Source organism: Mchenga conophoros, linkage group LG15 (genome assembly GCF_057382185.1).
Source record: "Mchenga conophoros isolate Kocher_MC1m ecotype Shallow Benthic linkage group LG15, M_conophoros_male_GT1.1, whole genome shotgun sequence".
Taxonomy (NCBI): domain Eukaryota; kingdom Metazoa; phylum Chordata; class Actinopteri; order Cichliformes; family Cichlidae; genus Mchenga; species Mchenga conophoros.
In genome coordinates, this window is record NC_140540.1 from 20,671,125 (window position 1) to 20,688,338 (window position 17,214).

General features: G+C 38.4%; 1 protein-coding gene across 3 annotated transcripts in view; it reads left to right on the top strand.

Moving 5' to 3' along the window:
• fam184ab (family with sequence similarity 184 member Ab) overlaps nucleotides 1–17,214 on the top strand; it is a 221,857-nt gene that overhangs the window by 201,265 nt on the left and 3,378 nt on the right. The window contains exons 19-22 of one of the 3 annotated variants that reach the window (XM_085247043.1): nucleotides 3,761–3,878; nucleotides 5,669–5,773; nucleotides 10,579–10,835; nucleotides 12,628–13,300. In XM_085247043.1, coding sequence (XP_085103169.1) covers nucleotides 3,761–3,878; nucleotides 5,669–5,773; nucleotides 10,579–10,835; nucleotides 12,628–12,634 — 487 coding nt within the window. In that variant the 3' untranslated portion in view covers nucleotides 12,635–13,300. Of the gene's footprint in view, nucleotides 1–3,760; nucleotides 3,879–5,668; nucleotides 5,774–10,578; nucleotides 10,836–12,627; nucleotides 13,301–17,214 lie in introns of those variants that run through there. The other 2 variants (XM_085247042.1, XM_085247044.1) reach the window with 2 other exon arrangements.

Consider the following 17,214-nt stretch of genomic DNA (forward strand, 5'->3'; position numbering starts at 1 on the left):
TGTGCACATGGACCAGTGCAACAACATGAGTGGGTCATGCATTTGTTCGTTCAGCTGCTGATGTGGTGTGAGTAGCATGAATGTGGTGTGTCAACAGCGGCTATGAGAGAAAAGGTCAAGACATGATAAGAAGGTGGCAAAGATAACAGAAACCCTCCTGACCATTTCTCATTTCTGTTTTTGGGACATTTGAAATCCTGAAACCTCAGACTCTTGCTGAGAGATTCTAAGTCATCATCTTATCACAGACTTCACCTTCACCAAGAAGATGAAGCACCTCCAGAAAATCCACATGAACACAGTGTTGCAGGTTTGCTGGTGACATATTGGAGCAGTCGTGGCTGTCCAGCGTCTCTTATCAGCTTAACCATGCAGCGGATTTTCTCCCTGCAGGTTGTCATGATGTTTTGTGTGTGTGTGTTTGTCTGTAAGCTGGAAACCGTCTGTCCGTGTGATCTGAAACAAATCTGAAAATGAGATAAATGCCACTGGTGGCACGGCGCTCCCTTGCTTTTCCTGTGGGTGTGACTGAGGGTCCTTCTGCTCAGCGAAGGGTTGCTGATGCTGTGGTACTCAGGCACAAAATAGCTGGTCACTAAACACTTGGCCTCAGTGTGCTCCTGCTCAGAGGAAGAGCTGTTTTAGCACCAACTCAGTCTGCTTGAACACAGATATAGATAGATAGATAGATAGATAGATAGATAGATAGATAGATAGATAGATAATCAGTTATTAACAGTAAAAAAGGATCCAACTTGAATTTTTCTTAAATAAAGATTAGCACAATAACATCAGCTATATTTTGCCTAACAAAAAAGAAAAAGGCGAGCATAGACGTGACCCTATGAGGCCCACATATCTCTAAAGACGTTGTTAATTAGCTAAGACAAAGCAAAGCAAGTTTCATATCTCATTGAATACAACTTGACTTTAATTTTTTAAATGATAATTACTATTAAAGCCAAAAAAAGAAGATAATGGGTGTGCTGTAGGGTGAGGTTATGTCCTTTCTCTGCCCCTTGCTCGTAGCATCCAGTTTCAAAACACAAAGACTGCAACAGCCTCAAGCTCCTTTCCTTCATATTTTTACTTTCGTGTTCAGAATTTACTCTAGATCCCTAAAGTGATTATTGCACTTGAACAATACAAAGCAGCAACCAGAATTTAGTTTGGTTCATACTGTAGATATTCTCCTACTTGAGCAGCAGAAAATGTTTGGCAAACAGGAAAAAAAATGATGAATCGCCTGTCTGATAAACTCAAAAGTACCAGCACAACAGCAGAGCTAATATCTGACGAAAGTGCAGATCAGCTTTTATCAGCATCACTTGGATGAGCTCCACTGGCTGTTCCACTCCAATGCCAGATTTTCTTTGGAGTGACTGCAATTTATCTAGAAGAGAAGCTGGCCTAAAGAAAGCAATCACTACTGCCATTTTATTTTTTTATTTTTTTGTTATGTTAAATACTTAAAAGCTCAAATTTAGCTGTTAAAAGATGGGTGCTTGATTTATTTTCCTCCAACCCATCAATATATAAAATGTGAAGCTTACTAAAATGAAAAAAATCATGTTATGAAAAATGGACTGAAGAGACTCATAACCTGAGTTAACTCAGAAGACACCTCATGAGGTTCTTGAAACAGTCCAAAATGCAAAAGCCACAACACAACAGACCTGAGTCTGAATATATGAGGGTATAAGACAGACGCTGGGACAAAGACTAATTTAAGAACTATAAACAATGGGAAGACGCCACTGACTGTATAGAAAAGGGGCAATTAGGAGGAGGGAAAACACCTGGGAAACAAGGACAGCTGAAACTGATCAAGAACAATAAACAACGAAAATAAAAGACAAAAAACAAGAGACAACAGAGTACTAAACTGAAACTGGAGGTAGCGCACGGGGGGGACAGAGATGTAGACTTAACAAGAAAGAAAAGGACATGGGGGAGTCTAAAACCAATTAAGTATATTTGGTACTCAGCATGTAAACACAATATAAAAAAAAGACTAAAAACCCTAAAAAATAACCTGAAATACAAAATTTTAAGAACTATAAACAAGATACAGGAGAAAAATCCAGGGAAATTTGTACTGTGTTAGTGTAACAAGTTTTTAAGTTCACTGTCAAATAATAATAAAAAGTATTACCAAAACTAGAAACATGCTTGCAGCTAAACATGAAAAGAAGTCGTGTTTGATCAAAAAGACCTGTTTTCATTTCCTAAAACGCCTCACATAAAAGTTTCTGTAACTGAGCTTTGATGGTTTCATTTTCCTGTTATTGTTTCTTTTGCTTAAGTTCTTTTTTCTTTCTTTCCTAATTTAAATTTATGAGGGTGTCATGTAGGGCTGCTCAATTAATCGAATTTTAATCTCGATTACGATCTGGGCTTTCAACGATCATTAAAAATGACTGAGCCGATTATTAGCCCCTCCCTCGTGCTTTACTCTCGCGCTGCTCCGTGTGGCAAATCGAGCGCACCTCTCTGCATTTCGAACACGTGTCACAACAATTACCAGAGGGAAGCTCGGAAAGCTAAGCAGAAGTTATTTGGAGAGGAGAGTGACTGCTGGTTGAAAAGAGAGGTAAAAAAAACTTCAGTGGTGTGGAAACATTGTGGGTTCGCGGAGTCAGACGTGGATCAAGTAGACACAGTGTGTAAACTTTGCTACAGTGTTGTAGCTGCACCACAGAGCAACACTGCAAAGTTCACTAAACATAGATGTTTACATTTTTCATTTATTTTTTATATTGCAAACATTTGCACTGTTATCAGTATTTGACCACTATTTTATATTATTTTTTGACAATCTTTAAAGTCATTATTCAATACATTGTTATTGTTAAATATCGTCAAATAATCAAGATCTCAATTTCAGTGAAAATAATCGTGATTATCATTTTTGCCATAATCGAGCAGCCCTAGTGTCATGTCACAATTCTTGTGACCAGAAAAAAAAACATATTCTGAAAATACTTTGATTTATTAGCAACCCAGTACACAGTAACTGCAACTGAGTGCATCGCTGTTTAATTATGAGACTGGCATAATGACTTGTATCACGGCATGTTTCTTTTATGTTTACTTGAGTTTTGTGCACAAAATAAAATTTTAGTTTATCACAGCTTAAAAAAATAACTAATTTAAGCCAACAGTACAACATATGACTGCTTGCTTGAGCGTGTCACTCGCTTACTGCACTGCGCTCTTTAGCGTGCAGAAGGGAAAACGTCACCAGACGTTAAATTAATCAGAGCTTTTACACAAAGTGTTGATTTCTCTAAAGGCCAGTGTGAAAATAAATCCATTATAACGTTTTTGAAAGTTCTCCTAAGTTACAGAATCAAAACATTCTCCACAGGGACTGCACAGCTGCTGACATAATGGTTTTTGTGATGAGAAGAGGCGAGGGCGGGGAAGAAAGGAAGGACAATTACTGTTTTATTGATTAAAGTGTAATGAAAAAGGAAATCGCCTTTTGATACACACTTTTAATTTTCTCAACTCTTAAATGCTTCCATCTTGTAAACATACACTATAAAGTGCCAGATCAAATGTTCCTGCTTTGAATCTTTCCCTGCTAATGTTTGATGTCACATATTTAATATGTGGAAGAAACGCACACAGTTTGTTGGATCAAACTGTGCATTGACGTGTTGCTTGATTTTTAGATATGTATAATTTTGTTTTAGCCTAGACTGTGGGTGGATATTTATGGTCTTATGTCTTTTTTTTTTTCTTTATCTCACAGGTTGGAAGGAACAGAGGATAAGTTCAGGAACAGAGAGAGTCGTCCTGAGGATCTGCAGCTCATCGCCGAGCTCAAAGATATGGTTTCTGAGAGAGAAACTCTAGTCAAAAAACTGGTGGTAGGTATTGAGGTAAAGTCTCAACCATAAGAAGCTATAGCTATAAACATGAAGAGGAAAATGCATCCTCCCTTATTTGTTTGCACACTGAACAAAAATGATGAGTAATGCTTTCCAGATCTTATCTGATTTATAAAGAAAGCATGGATAGTGTTGTCCAGACCCACAAAATATATGTTTAACTCTCCTGAAAACTCTAGGCTAAACATTTGAATAAACCCAACAAAAAAAATGTTTGCTGTACAATTAAAAATCGCTCAGGTTGTGCTGATTTTCACAAGTTACTTTTCTAACAACACTGATTTTATACTCGTTTTTATACTATATTACTATATTTTATCTTATATTCGAGACTAAAGTGAAACACCACATGGTTTTACTACAGAACCAGCTTTGAAGTCATCTTTTGAAGCTGTTTGGAAACGGCCAGCGCATTTTAAATAATAATTAAATGACGTCCATTGCACTAATCATCTGTCTGTCACTTCTGGCCACAGGCTAGCTAATGAGCCTCATCAAAGAACCAAGAGAACACCAAAAGAGAAAAACAAGCCAGAGTGTGAGGAGAATTGAAAGCAAGCATTTAGCAAAGAACTTGTCTTACAATCAATAAAAAAAGCACTTGGTTCGTCCAATTCTAAATGGTTTCACACTTAGCTTTGACCTTTTCAGTCAGTAGTTCAGACACACAGCGTCAGATTAATTTAGTAAAGGGTGGCTAACATTAGCAGTGCTAACACCAGTGTCTTGCAGGTTACCGTTGACATGCCTGTGCAGAATCTGGGTACATTTTGCTGTGGTCGAGTAGTTATACCATGTAGTGACTGTGGCTGGGTGTTTAACATCTTATAAAATCTAACAGTTAATTGCCTTTGAATATGAACTTAATTATGAGTAAGTAGTTTAATCAAGCAGTATTTGCACTCATGACTGTCGAGGGCAGCAACATGTATTCGACTACTCATACACACACATACAGCTTAATAACTCATTACTCACAGAGTTTGACATGTTAAAAATAATGTATGGGTGAGGAGTCCTTCATAAAACGAACAGTCGGTAAATATTTGACTTAAAGAGAAGGTGCTAATTAGAATAGTGCAGGACCCAAGACAGAATCCTGAGGAACACCACAAAGTTGTTTCTCAAGAAGAGTCCGAAACCTCATGTGACAATTGAAATGTTTAAAAATAAAATAAAAGATTTCAACTCGTCCAAACTTGGAAACATGCTAAATATATTCACATGTTGGCATTCAGAACTGCTACCCTCAGAAATATGTTGGAATTAGTCTTCATTTAAACGCTGCATCACAATTTTCAGCACCATTGTCAGGCTTAGTTTCTCTCTTTCGGACAGTTTGAGACCTAATCTACTTCAGTTCATTAACATTGTGAGATTCATTGTTTTTGTCTGACACTCAGTGGTACTGAGATGGTGATTTTTATTAATCAGGTTACATTTTTAATGCTGAGGCACTATTGCTGTCTGAGTCAGCTGTGGAGTTGTCTCTGACAGTTTGGAGTGCTTGGGAGGTGAAAAGTTTATGCTAAAGTGCATAAAAGGTACCTCACAGGTGCAAAATTCTGGTGGGCAGAAGAGTTTGGTTGTGAGAATTGCTGTTTTTAAGCAGTTTTCACAAAGACATGAAACTGTAGTGTCAAGTTTGTGTGCCACTCGGAAATGTTGCCAGACAGAGCTCATTAAATGTGTGATTTTCAGTCACTCTACACTCCCCTGAGTCCTCCGCAGCCTTACTGGCTGTCAGCTAACACGATTTTCTCCTCCAGGACGATAAAAAGTTCTACCAGCTGGAACTCGTCAACAGGGAGACCAACTTCAACAAAGTGTTCACCGCCAGTCCTAATGTGGGAGTTATCAACCCGCTCATTAAGGTAGGCCCTAATATCCTGTAACACGCCACACACAGGGGCACTCTGATAAGCCTGCTCCATTATTTTACTACATAGCAAAGATGATATCCACTCCAAGTCATTTCATGTACATCCGTGCTGATCAACCAACACCATCAGTGCTGAGGTTTTAAAAAGGTACCACAGTAAATCATTTTAAGTAATACCTGTTAAGAATTACACCATTTTTGAGGTGACTGTCGTCCTTTAGCAAAGTTTACAGAGCAAGACATGAAGTTGTTTTACAGCAAAGAAAGGATCACGATGTTCCAGTAAAACTTTCAGAGTTTATGAGAGACAGTAGAAGGACAAGGGGAGAAAAAAAATCCATTTTTATCACATTTATTCTTTTCTGTAAAATGAAGGTCGTCAAGGATGGAGAAACGGACAGGAAACTGCATGAGAAACAGGAACTGTGGTGTTTCTTTCATTTCTAGATAATAGCACAGACTGAGGAGTGAGGGGGAGGCTGTCCAAGGTCTACATACCAAGATCTTGTTTGTTTGCAGCAGCTGAACCAAAGTGTCACAGTTCATATAGATTTCAATGCACCATAAAAACACCACAAAAGGAAAGGGCCTTTGGTTTTAATGAATGCAGTCAAATAAAATCAGGAAGTTTGACTGCAATAAAATTATTTTCTCTTATTACCTTTAATTAAATAAATGCTGTTTCCTGTTAGTCGCTGTGGTTCAATGTAATTATATAACTAGAGAATTTAAACCTAAAGCCAAAAGGACAATGGTGCTTTTCTGAAGCATTGATTTTGTGATCTGTTTAAAGCTGCTGAAAACAAACATTTCTGTTCTTTAAAGCACTTCTCAAAAAATCAGTATATAGGATGTTGGTTTAGCGAAATAACCAGATAAGCAAAAGCAAGCATTAATTTAGATACCAGACTCCCCCGCCCCCCAATGTTACACAATATATTGCAACAAAAGGAAAAGCTCTGTATACTATATAAGGATAATTAAATGGCACATTTTTAGAAATCATATAAATAACATTTATTTCTATTTTAATATTTGATAATTGAAACAATTTAATTTAGACCTTTCCCTCAGCTTGTGTAAAAAAGGTTCAATAAATACCTTAAAATCAATTGTTTATTAGAGACTTGGTTTTTCTTTCCTTCCTGTCACACCGGCATCGTATTTTCTCTTTTTACTGGATTTATGACGACCATCTTGTAGTTGTCAAGGGTGTGGTCAGAGGGGGGGCATGGGGTGGCACAGGCCCCACTAAAAATACAATTAACTCCACTGGATGAAAGTATGGATGGGACCAGTGGTTCAAATATAGCATAGTGCATTTACTCAAGCACTGTACTGAAGTTTGATTGATTGATTTATTGATTGATTGATTGAATCTTTATTTTGAACATGTTGAATAAGTACAACAAAATAGAATTAAAAGAGACAAATGAACAAAGCAAAACAAAAGGAAAACGAGCAACCACAACTCCAAATAACGTTCATGTTCAAAAAGGTAAATATAAATGGCCTGTATTTATATAGCGCTTTTCTAGTCCCTAAGGACCCCAAAGCGCTTTACATATCCAGTCATCCACCCATTCACGCACACATTCACACACTGGTGATGGCAAGCTACATTGTAGCCACAGCCACCCTGGGGCGCACTGACAGAGGCGAGGCTGCCGGACACTGGCGCCACCGGGCCCTCTGACCACCACCACCAGTAGGCAACGGGTGAAGTGTCTTTCCCAAGGACACAACGACCGAGACTGTCCAAGCCGGGGCTCGAACCGGCAACCTTCCGATTACAAGGCGAACTCCCAACTCTTGAGCCACGATCGCCGGAGCAGGAAGAAGCATAAACTTATTTAATCCCACCCCTTTTCCACTATCTAGTATCAATAGACTACAGAAATACCTCCTTGCAATTACATTATATGTTATGTGTAATTTTTTATTTTTTTTATTTATACACATATATGTTTCTATCTATCCATACATACGTATATACACACATACGCACATATACACATTTTCAATAACCCCATTAACACCTCAAGGATACACAACATATATATATATATATATATATATATATATATTAGAGATGGACCGATCCGATATTACGTATCGGTATCGGTCCGATACTGACCTAAATTACTGGATCGGATATCGGAGAAAAATAAAAAATGTAATCCGATCCATTAAATATCACGAAAGCACCTCACAAAACTTGCAACACGATGTAACTCACCTCAGAACGTTAGCACGTCGGAGCAGTGGCTGTGGCATGCGGGACCTGTCGTGGTGTGGATAGCATTTGGAGCTTCGCTAGCAACCCGGCATTTCATCTCCGACAAAGTTATCCCCGAGAGAAGTAAAGCAAGTGTGTAAGTCCATCTCTGAATGTTTGTAAAGCATTCCTGCGTTAAGCTTAACAAACGACTGCCTCTCCTGCTGCTACTTCAATCGTGAAACTGATCAGCTGATCGGCTTTTCTGTCGCGAGTCCGTCTCTCTTGTTTGTTTTTGGTCCACTTTGCACCAGAAAGAGGAAACCAGCGGCTGAACAACAGCAGCACGTTTAAGCTTGATCAGCTGTTGTTAGAATTTATTTAATATTACTTTCTACTCGAGGATCTTTTTCTACGTAGCTGACGCTGGTAACTGTGCAGGGGCGGATCTAGCAAAGTTTAGCCAGGGGGGCCGATAGGGCATGAACAGGGAAAAGGGGGCACAAAGACATACTTTTCTTTCTTATTCTCATTTAAAATGTCGAGCTTTTAATAAATAATTATCTGACACCCAAAGTTTTAATTTGATGTAAAATGAATAGAAGTCAATTACTGTATATAGTGACTATTAAGTCTAATATATATACCCTAGTAAGCTATAGTACTTTTTACTTTGGGAAGGTACCATCTGTGCAGTCTGCAATTTTGTTGAAGAAAGATGTTGAATCTATTTAATATTTCTTGAAAAATAATTGATTTCTGTGCATTTTTTTTTCACACTGCATCAAATTAAGGTTGATTACGTCGATTAAGCATCATGAGGTGGCGCGTGAGGGGTGGTTCCCTATTTTTTATTTATTTATTTTTGTTGTTGCTGGGAGTTGGAACCCTATTAGTTAGGTTGCTTAATATTTACGCTAAGTACTCTTTAAAATACCAGAATAGGGAGGATGGTGTAGGTCTAAGTTTATTAGATTGATCAGTATTGCTGAACTATGAAATATTTTTTTTGTACACAGGTATAACAGAATAGCTTTAGTGTAGTTGTTGTTTTAAACTTGAGTATGAACTTGCAGACTTGCAAAATGCAGCAAGATATTTTAAAAAACAGTTTTGTTGATTAAAAGACACTATATCGGATTCATATCGGTATCGGCAGATATCCAAATTTATGATATCGGTATCGGTATCGGACATAAAAAAGTGGTATCGTGCCATCTCTAATATATATATATATATATATATACCCATACCAACATACCCGTGCACGCGCACACACATGAAAATATTAGACAAGAACAGCCTATAAAATCTCTACCTTTTCCCTGTACCCTGTAAAAACCATATCCTTAAACCGCTTTTTAAACTGCGCCATGCTCGGACATTGCTTCATATCTTTACTTAGTCTGTTCCACAGCTTCACTCCACACACAGAGATGCAAAAACTTTTTAATGTTGTACGGATACGAGGATGTTTTAAATTTAATTCCCCCCTCAAATTGTATCCCCGTTCCCTTTTAGAAAACATTTTTAGAATATTCAGCTTAATGTACTACATCTGCTTCAGTAATGCATCTTTATGATGATGCCAAAAATCACTCCTAGTGTTTTCTAATCCAGACTGTATACTGAATATATTTCAGATCAAATATTCTGATTTTCTGTGGGCCCTTTGTTCTTTGTTCTTGGTGTCCCATGTGATAACACTCCCAGACATATGGTGGTTGCCGTGGTGATTTAAATCAATTAGTGCTTCTACAATAAGAATAGCAGCTCATTTTTCTCTTTGACCGATGTCTAAAGAAGCTCCTTTGAAATTAATACTCTTTTCTTTGTTACATTGCATTAAGAATTAAATTGATATTTTAAAGTAAATAGTGTGCCGACCTTTTCCTTTTGTGGCAAAAAAGTACAAAAGAGCAGAAAATTAAAAGGTTTAGAACAAGATTGACATTCTCATGCAGGACTTCATAGCTCGTAGCAGGAAACAGGTTCAGAAGATGTTTCTGGTTAACAGAATGTCTCATTGTCATGTGTGTCTGAGCTGAATGGTTCCCACTGCATGATTTAACTGTTGACACGATCTCAGGTACAACTTTGACCTGTGACGCGTTGTTTTCTTTGCAAACCCTTTCTCTGATCATGTCTTTGTGTGTATAAATGTGCCACCCGATTTGACTGGTCTTCTTTTCTTCAGCCTTCCTTTGCTTTCAAAGCCATTTGTTAGTGTGAGATGTTTCCCGCTTTTACACATCTCTTCTCATCTGAACTTTCATTCTGCTCAGAGTGACTGGTGCTTTAAGACTGTGACTGAGCAATGCCGGTCTTCAGACTGATCCATTCACTCTGCTTCGATCAGCATTTGAATATTATTAAGTTAGCACGCTGCTCTTTCCTGTCTCTCATTGGCTGGACTGTTACAGCTTCCAGAGCTCTCCCTGTACTCCATTCGCCCTTTTTATCCTTTCATTACTTCCTAAGTTTTTATTATTATTTTGTTTTAAACTTCCCTTTTGCTCCTTTTTGACCCCCGTGCCCCTCCTTTTTCTTTTTTTTTCTTTTTTTTTTCTCCTGTGTAGCAAAAGAGAAAGAATGAGAAAACAGCAGCCAGCAGATTGAGCAGCTCTCCTAATGTCAGGGCTCTGGAGGGAGCAGGTATGGGCATGGGCTTGGTGGGTACAGGGAGCGGCCAGCCCCCACAACCACCACCCCCGCCCCCAACCCCGCCCAGTCGCCTAGAGCCTATCCCCAACTCCCCCCTCCATCACCTTGAGCTCAACTCCAACAAACCTCTTGCCCCGCTGACCCCTCCCACCGAACCCAAGAAATTCATGAGGTGAGACCTTTTCAGCCCCGACTAACAGCAGCGCATTAATTATCCAATCACAGGCCTCAGAAGCACTTTTACTGAAGTGAGTCGTGGCCAGAGGTAAACATTCAAATATATAATATCTTTATTTTAGATTTTAAAACAAACAACAGAACTTGGTTCTTCTTCTCTACAGATGTTTTGTTTTATTATACTCATTCTTTCTTGCCAAGTGTGGCACTTTCATAAACCATAAGAAGCATGAAATCATTGTCAGCTATAGCTGCAGATTCTAAAAAAAGAAGCTTTCAGAAGCTCTGTGCTGTGATCAACTGTTCGCTGATTCCCAACCTTGTTGATTGCTGGTGCCATGTTGAGCTTTCCCCTCTGCAGTTTGTTGACAGTTGTAGAAGCAAGATGTGGAACCTGAGTTTAAGACAAAAAAGGCAGAAAAACGCTGCTTGTTTTTAGATCATTACTTTGGTTTTTTGGCTTAAATATCAGCTGTTGCTACTTGATTTTCTCAGTTTTTGTTATTAGTTTAATCAAGATAACACACTGGTTAAACTGCCAGGTGTTGCTTCCACTTGACTCGGTTTGGAACAAGATTAAAATATATGTATTTAGCAGGTGCTAGAGCTGCAACAAAATTAGTCATCACATAATCAGGCAGTTATTTTAAAGATTTGGCGTTAGGTGATTGGTGGATACTATGGTATTCTCCAGATACAGTGATGTTAGATTGTTTAAATGCAAAGACATTAAAGGTGACACAGAAAAACAAACTCAACCAAGGTTTAGTCAACATATTATAATTTTTTCCTTGGAAATGAATAAAACCTTTCTATTCACAACAGCTGTATAACCTTGAGGAGGTGCTTTATATTCCAAGGCAAAGGCCCTAAAATATTAAATTGAAATCCTCAACAATGAGACAGTCCCATACTATAAAAAATCATTAGGAAGTAGAACCAGGCATCGTATACATGTTTCAGACATTCAGGGTGAACTGGCATTATAGTACATAGTATTAACTGATGAGATAAAAACTGCTGCATGGCTCGTTGCATTCAAGGTGTTATGGTGTTACATTAAGCGGTCACTCCCAACTCCAACCAAGGGGGTGTTCTTGTTTCACTAATGCTGTCCCTAGCAAAGTACTATCTAGAGCCACATCAGGTTTTATCGTCCTGATGGAGTGCTTGTGTGAGATTTATGTTATACTGCAGGTTGGAAGCTAGCATAAAGCTCTTACACTTTTCTGCGATAAATTCATCCCAAATAGAAAAAGGACTGTTAGAGACAACTGAGAGAGTCAGGCAAGGGCTATTTTTTTGAAAACCAAGTTTAATCCTACTACTTTAAACCACTGGGGAAAAAAACAATAGAAAAAACTGTTTAATGCATGGTTGATGTAATGTTTTTGGCTTTTAAAGTAACCAGGGCTACTTTTTAAAAGCTAATTTTAAGCTAATAAGCTAACAGACATGCTACTGTTTGCAGCTTACAGTAGAGCAAACCAGGTTCAATCAAATCCTCACCACTTTGTTTTTCTTGATTTAGATTTTTAAGTGGAAATAATGTCCAAACTATTTAACTATGGATTGTAGATAGTTTTACATCAAAGACATCTAGAGCCTAAACGTCTGGAGTACCCTAAGTCATATAAATGCTAAGCTATGACGACAGTTTGGTCCTTTCATACTTTTTGGTGATAATAACCGTTAATAGTTTTTGATAACAGCCTCTCTCCTCGGGGTTAGGGTTTGGCGAACAGTTAATCAAAAAGACTTGTAGATGATTTTCTGCCTCCTTTCAGGGCCTGAGGTTTTTACTGTTTATATCACAAACCAGCTGACCCTGAGTCGACATTAAAGGACACGACTACTTTCTGCTGCAGCACGTTTGAACTCAGAGGCATTGGCAGCTCTTTAAATAGAAGTGAATAATATGGAAAGGGCAACATAAACACAAGAGTCCCGTGTGCGACTGAAGCTTCAAAGAATGGCCTTGGAATGCAAAAGGGGCATGTTTTTACTTTTGATTTCTTTTCTTTCCCATCAGTCCGAACATGTTGCTGTCTGAACTGTGTGCATGCTGAATGTTCTTTTTTTTTTGGTTTTGTTTTCTCTTCTTTTCAGTTCAGGACGTTTACACTACCTGTTGTTATTATCCACTGTGTCTTTTTTGTCGTTGTTTTGTGTCACACTGTGACGTTTCTTTCTTCATCCTCACCATCATCTAAATTTCAGCATGTTGCACTTTTACTCGACTCGAAATGGGCTCGACCGTTTTTGTAAAAAGTAAATAAACGTTTTTTTTAATGCAGACTTGTATTGAAGTAGATATTGTCTTTTGCTATTATGGACCGTCTCCCTCTGTGTGTGGTGGTGTCTTATTTTGATCCTGCTCTACTCTACGCTCCAGTAAACGCTGCTTTGGTGGCTGTGACGAACTGTGTGAACTGATATGATGATAAATTATGCAACATGCTTCTCACATGAATACATGCAGTGTGTATGCGTGTGAGGGGTGGCGGGATGAGGGGGGGGGGGGTGTAGTTGCATGTAGGTTTACAGCATGTGTGTGAGTGGTTTCTTTCCTTTGTGCTGCATGTTGTACTGCCGAGTAAGACGCAGTGGCTGCTTTGCAAAAGCTTGGGACAAACCTCTGTTGATTTAAAATGCTTGCACAAGCACACACGCATTATTATTCCTCATTGCCAGAGCTGTACCCTAACACACATTCTAACATGCACAACAAAGTAAGGCGATGACAGTATGAGGTCAGGTGTTAGAGGCTTTGAAATGTTTTCAGACTATAGTACAATTTATCTCTGCTCTCACTCTTCACACTCTTTGTTCTTAACAAACAGTTTGAGTGATGGTAAACATTTTCCTTACACTTGAGCGATTTGCTATGCTGGCCTCTTTAAATCAATAAGTCGTTACGTGTTTAACCCTGATAAACGTTATTCAAATAGACTTCAGTTTGTATAGAAGAAGTAAGTCAGACATCAGAGCAGTAAAGAGTAGTTATTAGACTGCAGCTTGCACCCGTTTTGGCTGAAGGAGATATCTTTGTGCCTACAAACATCCAGAACATTCATAACAAAGATCTGTTTAATAGGAAAATATAGAACGCAATATGTATAACAGCCTGTTAATGGTGTTAAATTGGGTATGTTTAAGTCCCAGACTAATCCTAATCTAATCCTAAATTCAAGATGACTAACTCAAAGTTACGTGTTTTAGGTTAATGACCCTAAATTTTGGGGTATGGACAGCAAAAACCCCAAACAAATAAAATAAAAACAAGCTTCATAGACGCGTATCAGACAGACAACAAGAAAGTCAGGAGTAAGCTGCATATAAATGTAGGAGAATTAGAGGGATTAGAAACAGTTGAGGAATAAGAAACAGCTGAAAGGAATCAAGACGATCATGTCGACAGGAACTAAAGAGAAAAACACCAGAAGAAAAAACAAAATATCAAGTATCATGCACCAAAAACACAATAATATAAATCAAAATCTGAAATACAAAACTCTGCAACAATAATAATCCTCATTTACCAGAGCCAACGAGACGCCAAGCCAGTTCAATGACTCTCTAAAACAAGGCATTTTAGACCCCTCCCCCTTCAAGGCCCGCTTTCTTCTCAATGGCTGCCCCTCAAAAACAGAAAGTTTAAACAGAACGTGGGTGCAGCTTCTGTGCTCACAGCCAGATTTGACCATATTAGTAATCTGTTGACATCATACAGATTCAAGAATAGAAAAAAAAATAGCTGAATGAACCTTTAGAGCAGACTGAAGTCTCAGCTTTTGGCTCTCACATAAGCTGATCTTATTATCTTTATAAAAATAAAGATAAGCTGTCTTCAGGTAGCTGTTCTAACGTGTGCATTTACTCATACAGTCCTGGGATTCTTTAAAGCTGTTTAAAAGGCCTAAAATATCATAGTATATTAAAAGGTCATGGCCAGCAATGTCACCTTACAGCAAGACCCTGAACTGGATAAGTGGAACAAAATGGATGGATGGATCGTAAAAAGTATAGTAAAAAAAATTATATTTTAAATTAAATAGTTTTGATATAAACATATAGATAAGTAAACAAAGTGCAAACAATGCAAATTGAAGTAATCTACATCAGCGGTCCCCAACCTTTTTTGCGCCACGCACCGGTTTATGCCCGACAATATTTTCACGGACCGGCCTTTAAGGTGTCGCGGATAAATACAACAAAATAAAACTAGTGAAAAGACCCAGGAAAACCGAGTAAACGATAAAAACGATAACAAAATAACGCTGAAAACTGATAAAAACCCTGAAAACCATACATTTCACACCTGAGCCTCAACTCTCGCGGCCCGGTACCAAACGACTCACGGACCGGTACCGGTCCGAGGCCCGGGGGTTGGGGACCGCTGATCTACATGATTGAAATGTACAACTGAAAGACCAAATCTTAAACACTTGAGCTGCAGATGATATGACTGCACCTTGATCCCTTAAAAAATAAGGTAGGCAGGTGAAGTGCACACATTTGTAAAAGCCTGCTGAGTTTCTAGCCCTCTGTTTCCCCCTCAATGTCCAGTATTTGTGCAAATGCAAAGAGAGGCCACATCCTCTCTCTGCTGTCACGTACAGTGGATAGACTCCCTCCTTCAATCTGATACGCTCCTCTCGCTCTTCTTACTTCTTCCTCTGACCTTGATTCATCTTCTCATGCTCTGCCAATCTCTTTTCATCTCCTCTCCATCGTATTTCCTGCCCTGCTCCTGCAAGTCATCCAGCTTCTCTGCTCACGGTTTCATGCCACCACATTTCACCTCTCTTTTCTCCTTTTCTTCTTGCGAACAGAAAGCTGCACTTCCTGCATCAAAGCTTCCTGAAAATTATCTTTAAAATCCTCTGATCGCCTCGTGATTCTGTCAGTCAGTGCACACACTGAGAATACAGACTCTGAGGGTGTTTAATATGAGATGACCGTGAGCACAAATTATACATTAACATGAATATTTTATGAATTTGTGGTAAAACAGAACGCCTTGAGTCTGCACTGTGACTGTGCGCAGCATAAACAAGATTTATTAGGCTAAGCAAATATAAGGGAGGTCTTTTTGGGAGAAAGTAAAATAACAAAAAAATACCCTCGTAAAATTTTAGCATCGCCCCGGGGTTATGGGACTGTTTGTTTAAGAAGTAGCCCATTAAGAAACAGAAGTGGCTCCGATAGGTGTTTGTTTTTAATAGATGCACACACTAATTAGTTCAAACTTTGGGGAACAGTGTGTTTCCCCTCTGAGGACGTGAGTCAGGAAGGAACTGCAGCTTGATTAGATCATATAAATTCCAGCCGCGATTGGCATTCTCCTGGAAAAGAATAGACTTTAAATCATTGGATAATGCCAATTTAAAGTAATTTAGTGTTATAGAGTTACCTGCTGAGGAAACTAACCTCTTAAAGTATTTTAACACACATATACTCACCAAGCTCAGCCCATCAGTGCTCTTTTAAAATGTGACAAAGACAATATAAAAGATGCACAAAGCTTAAGAATCTGAAAAGTTGAGCTTAATCCCCAAGTTGTTTCAGCGGGAATCCTACACCAAAACCTGCCCCTCATTTTAAAAAAAAGCTATTAAACATCGAATCGACGCAACCCACAGCTTGTGATTGGCCTGTTCAGTCCCATCGGTTCATTTTGTGCATTTCTGGCTACTGTTTTGCAGCAGTTTTGAATTTATCAGTGAGAGAGTAACAAAAAATAAATAGTATAAAGAATAATTCAATGTTAAGGTCATACTGGAAATGATGTTAACCTTGTTTTGTGAACTGTGGTCAATATTAGAGTCAGAGAGGAGGCTTTTTAATCACAATGATTAATAAGCATTAGCGTAAACAACTTTAGGCTTCTTTAATCGGACTTTACTAGCCAATGGGTGATGCCACAGTGGCTACACCCATCCTTTATAATGTGAACACAGCCGTAGGATTAAAATGCATCGCAGGGCGGTAGAAACATTGGAAGTGCTTCAGAGACACAAAAATAGGAAGAAGCAAATGTTGTGACATTTTCATAGAAAGTGCATTACATGACAGTTTGTGCGTTTCACAGACAGTTACCCTGTTACTTCTAGGGTTAGATTTTCCTTCTTAATGGTCCATCACAATTTCGTGTTCACAAAGCAACACAAAGGGTGCTTTGGGCTTTTTATTTTTTGTTAAACTCAAATACTTCCAAAGAATTCAGAATTTAACGTCTACACCATATCTTGCATAAACACTCATCCACACAATTACTAATATTATAGATGCAGAGCTGTGTCCAAACTCCTGTGTGAAACTTTGATTTCAAGACAAATAATTGTATCTTTTAAAAAACAAAGGCTTCAGAG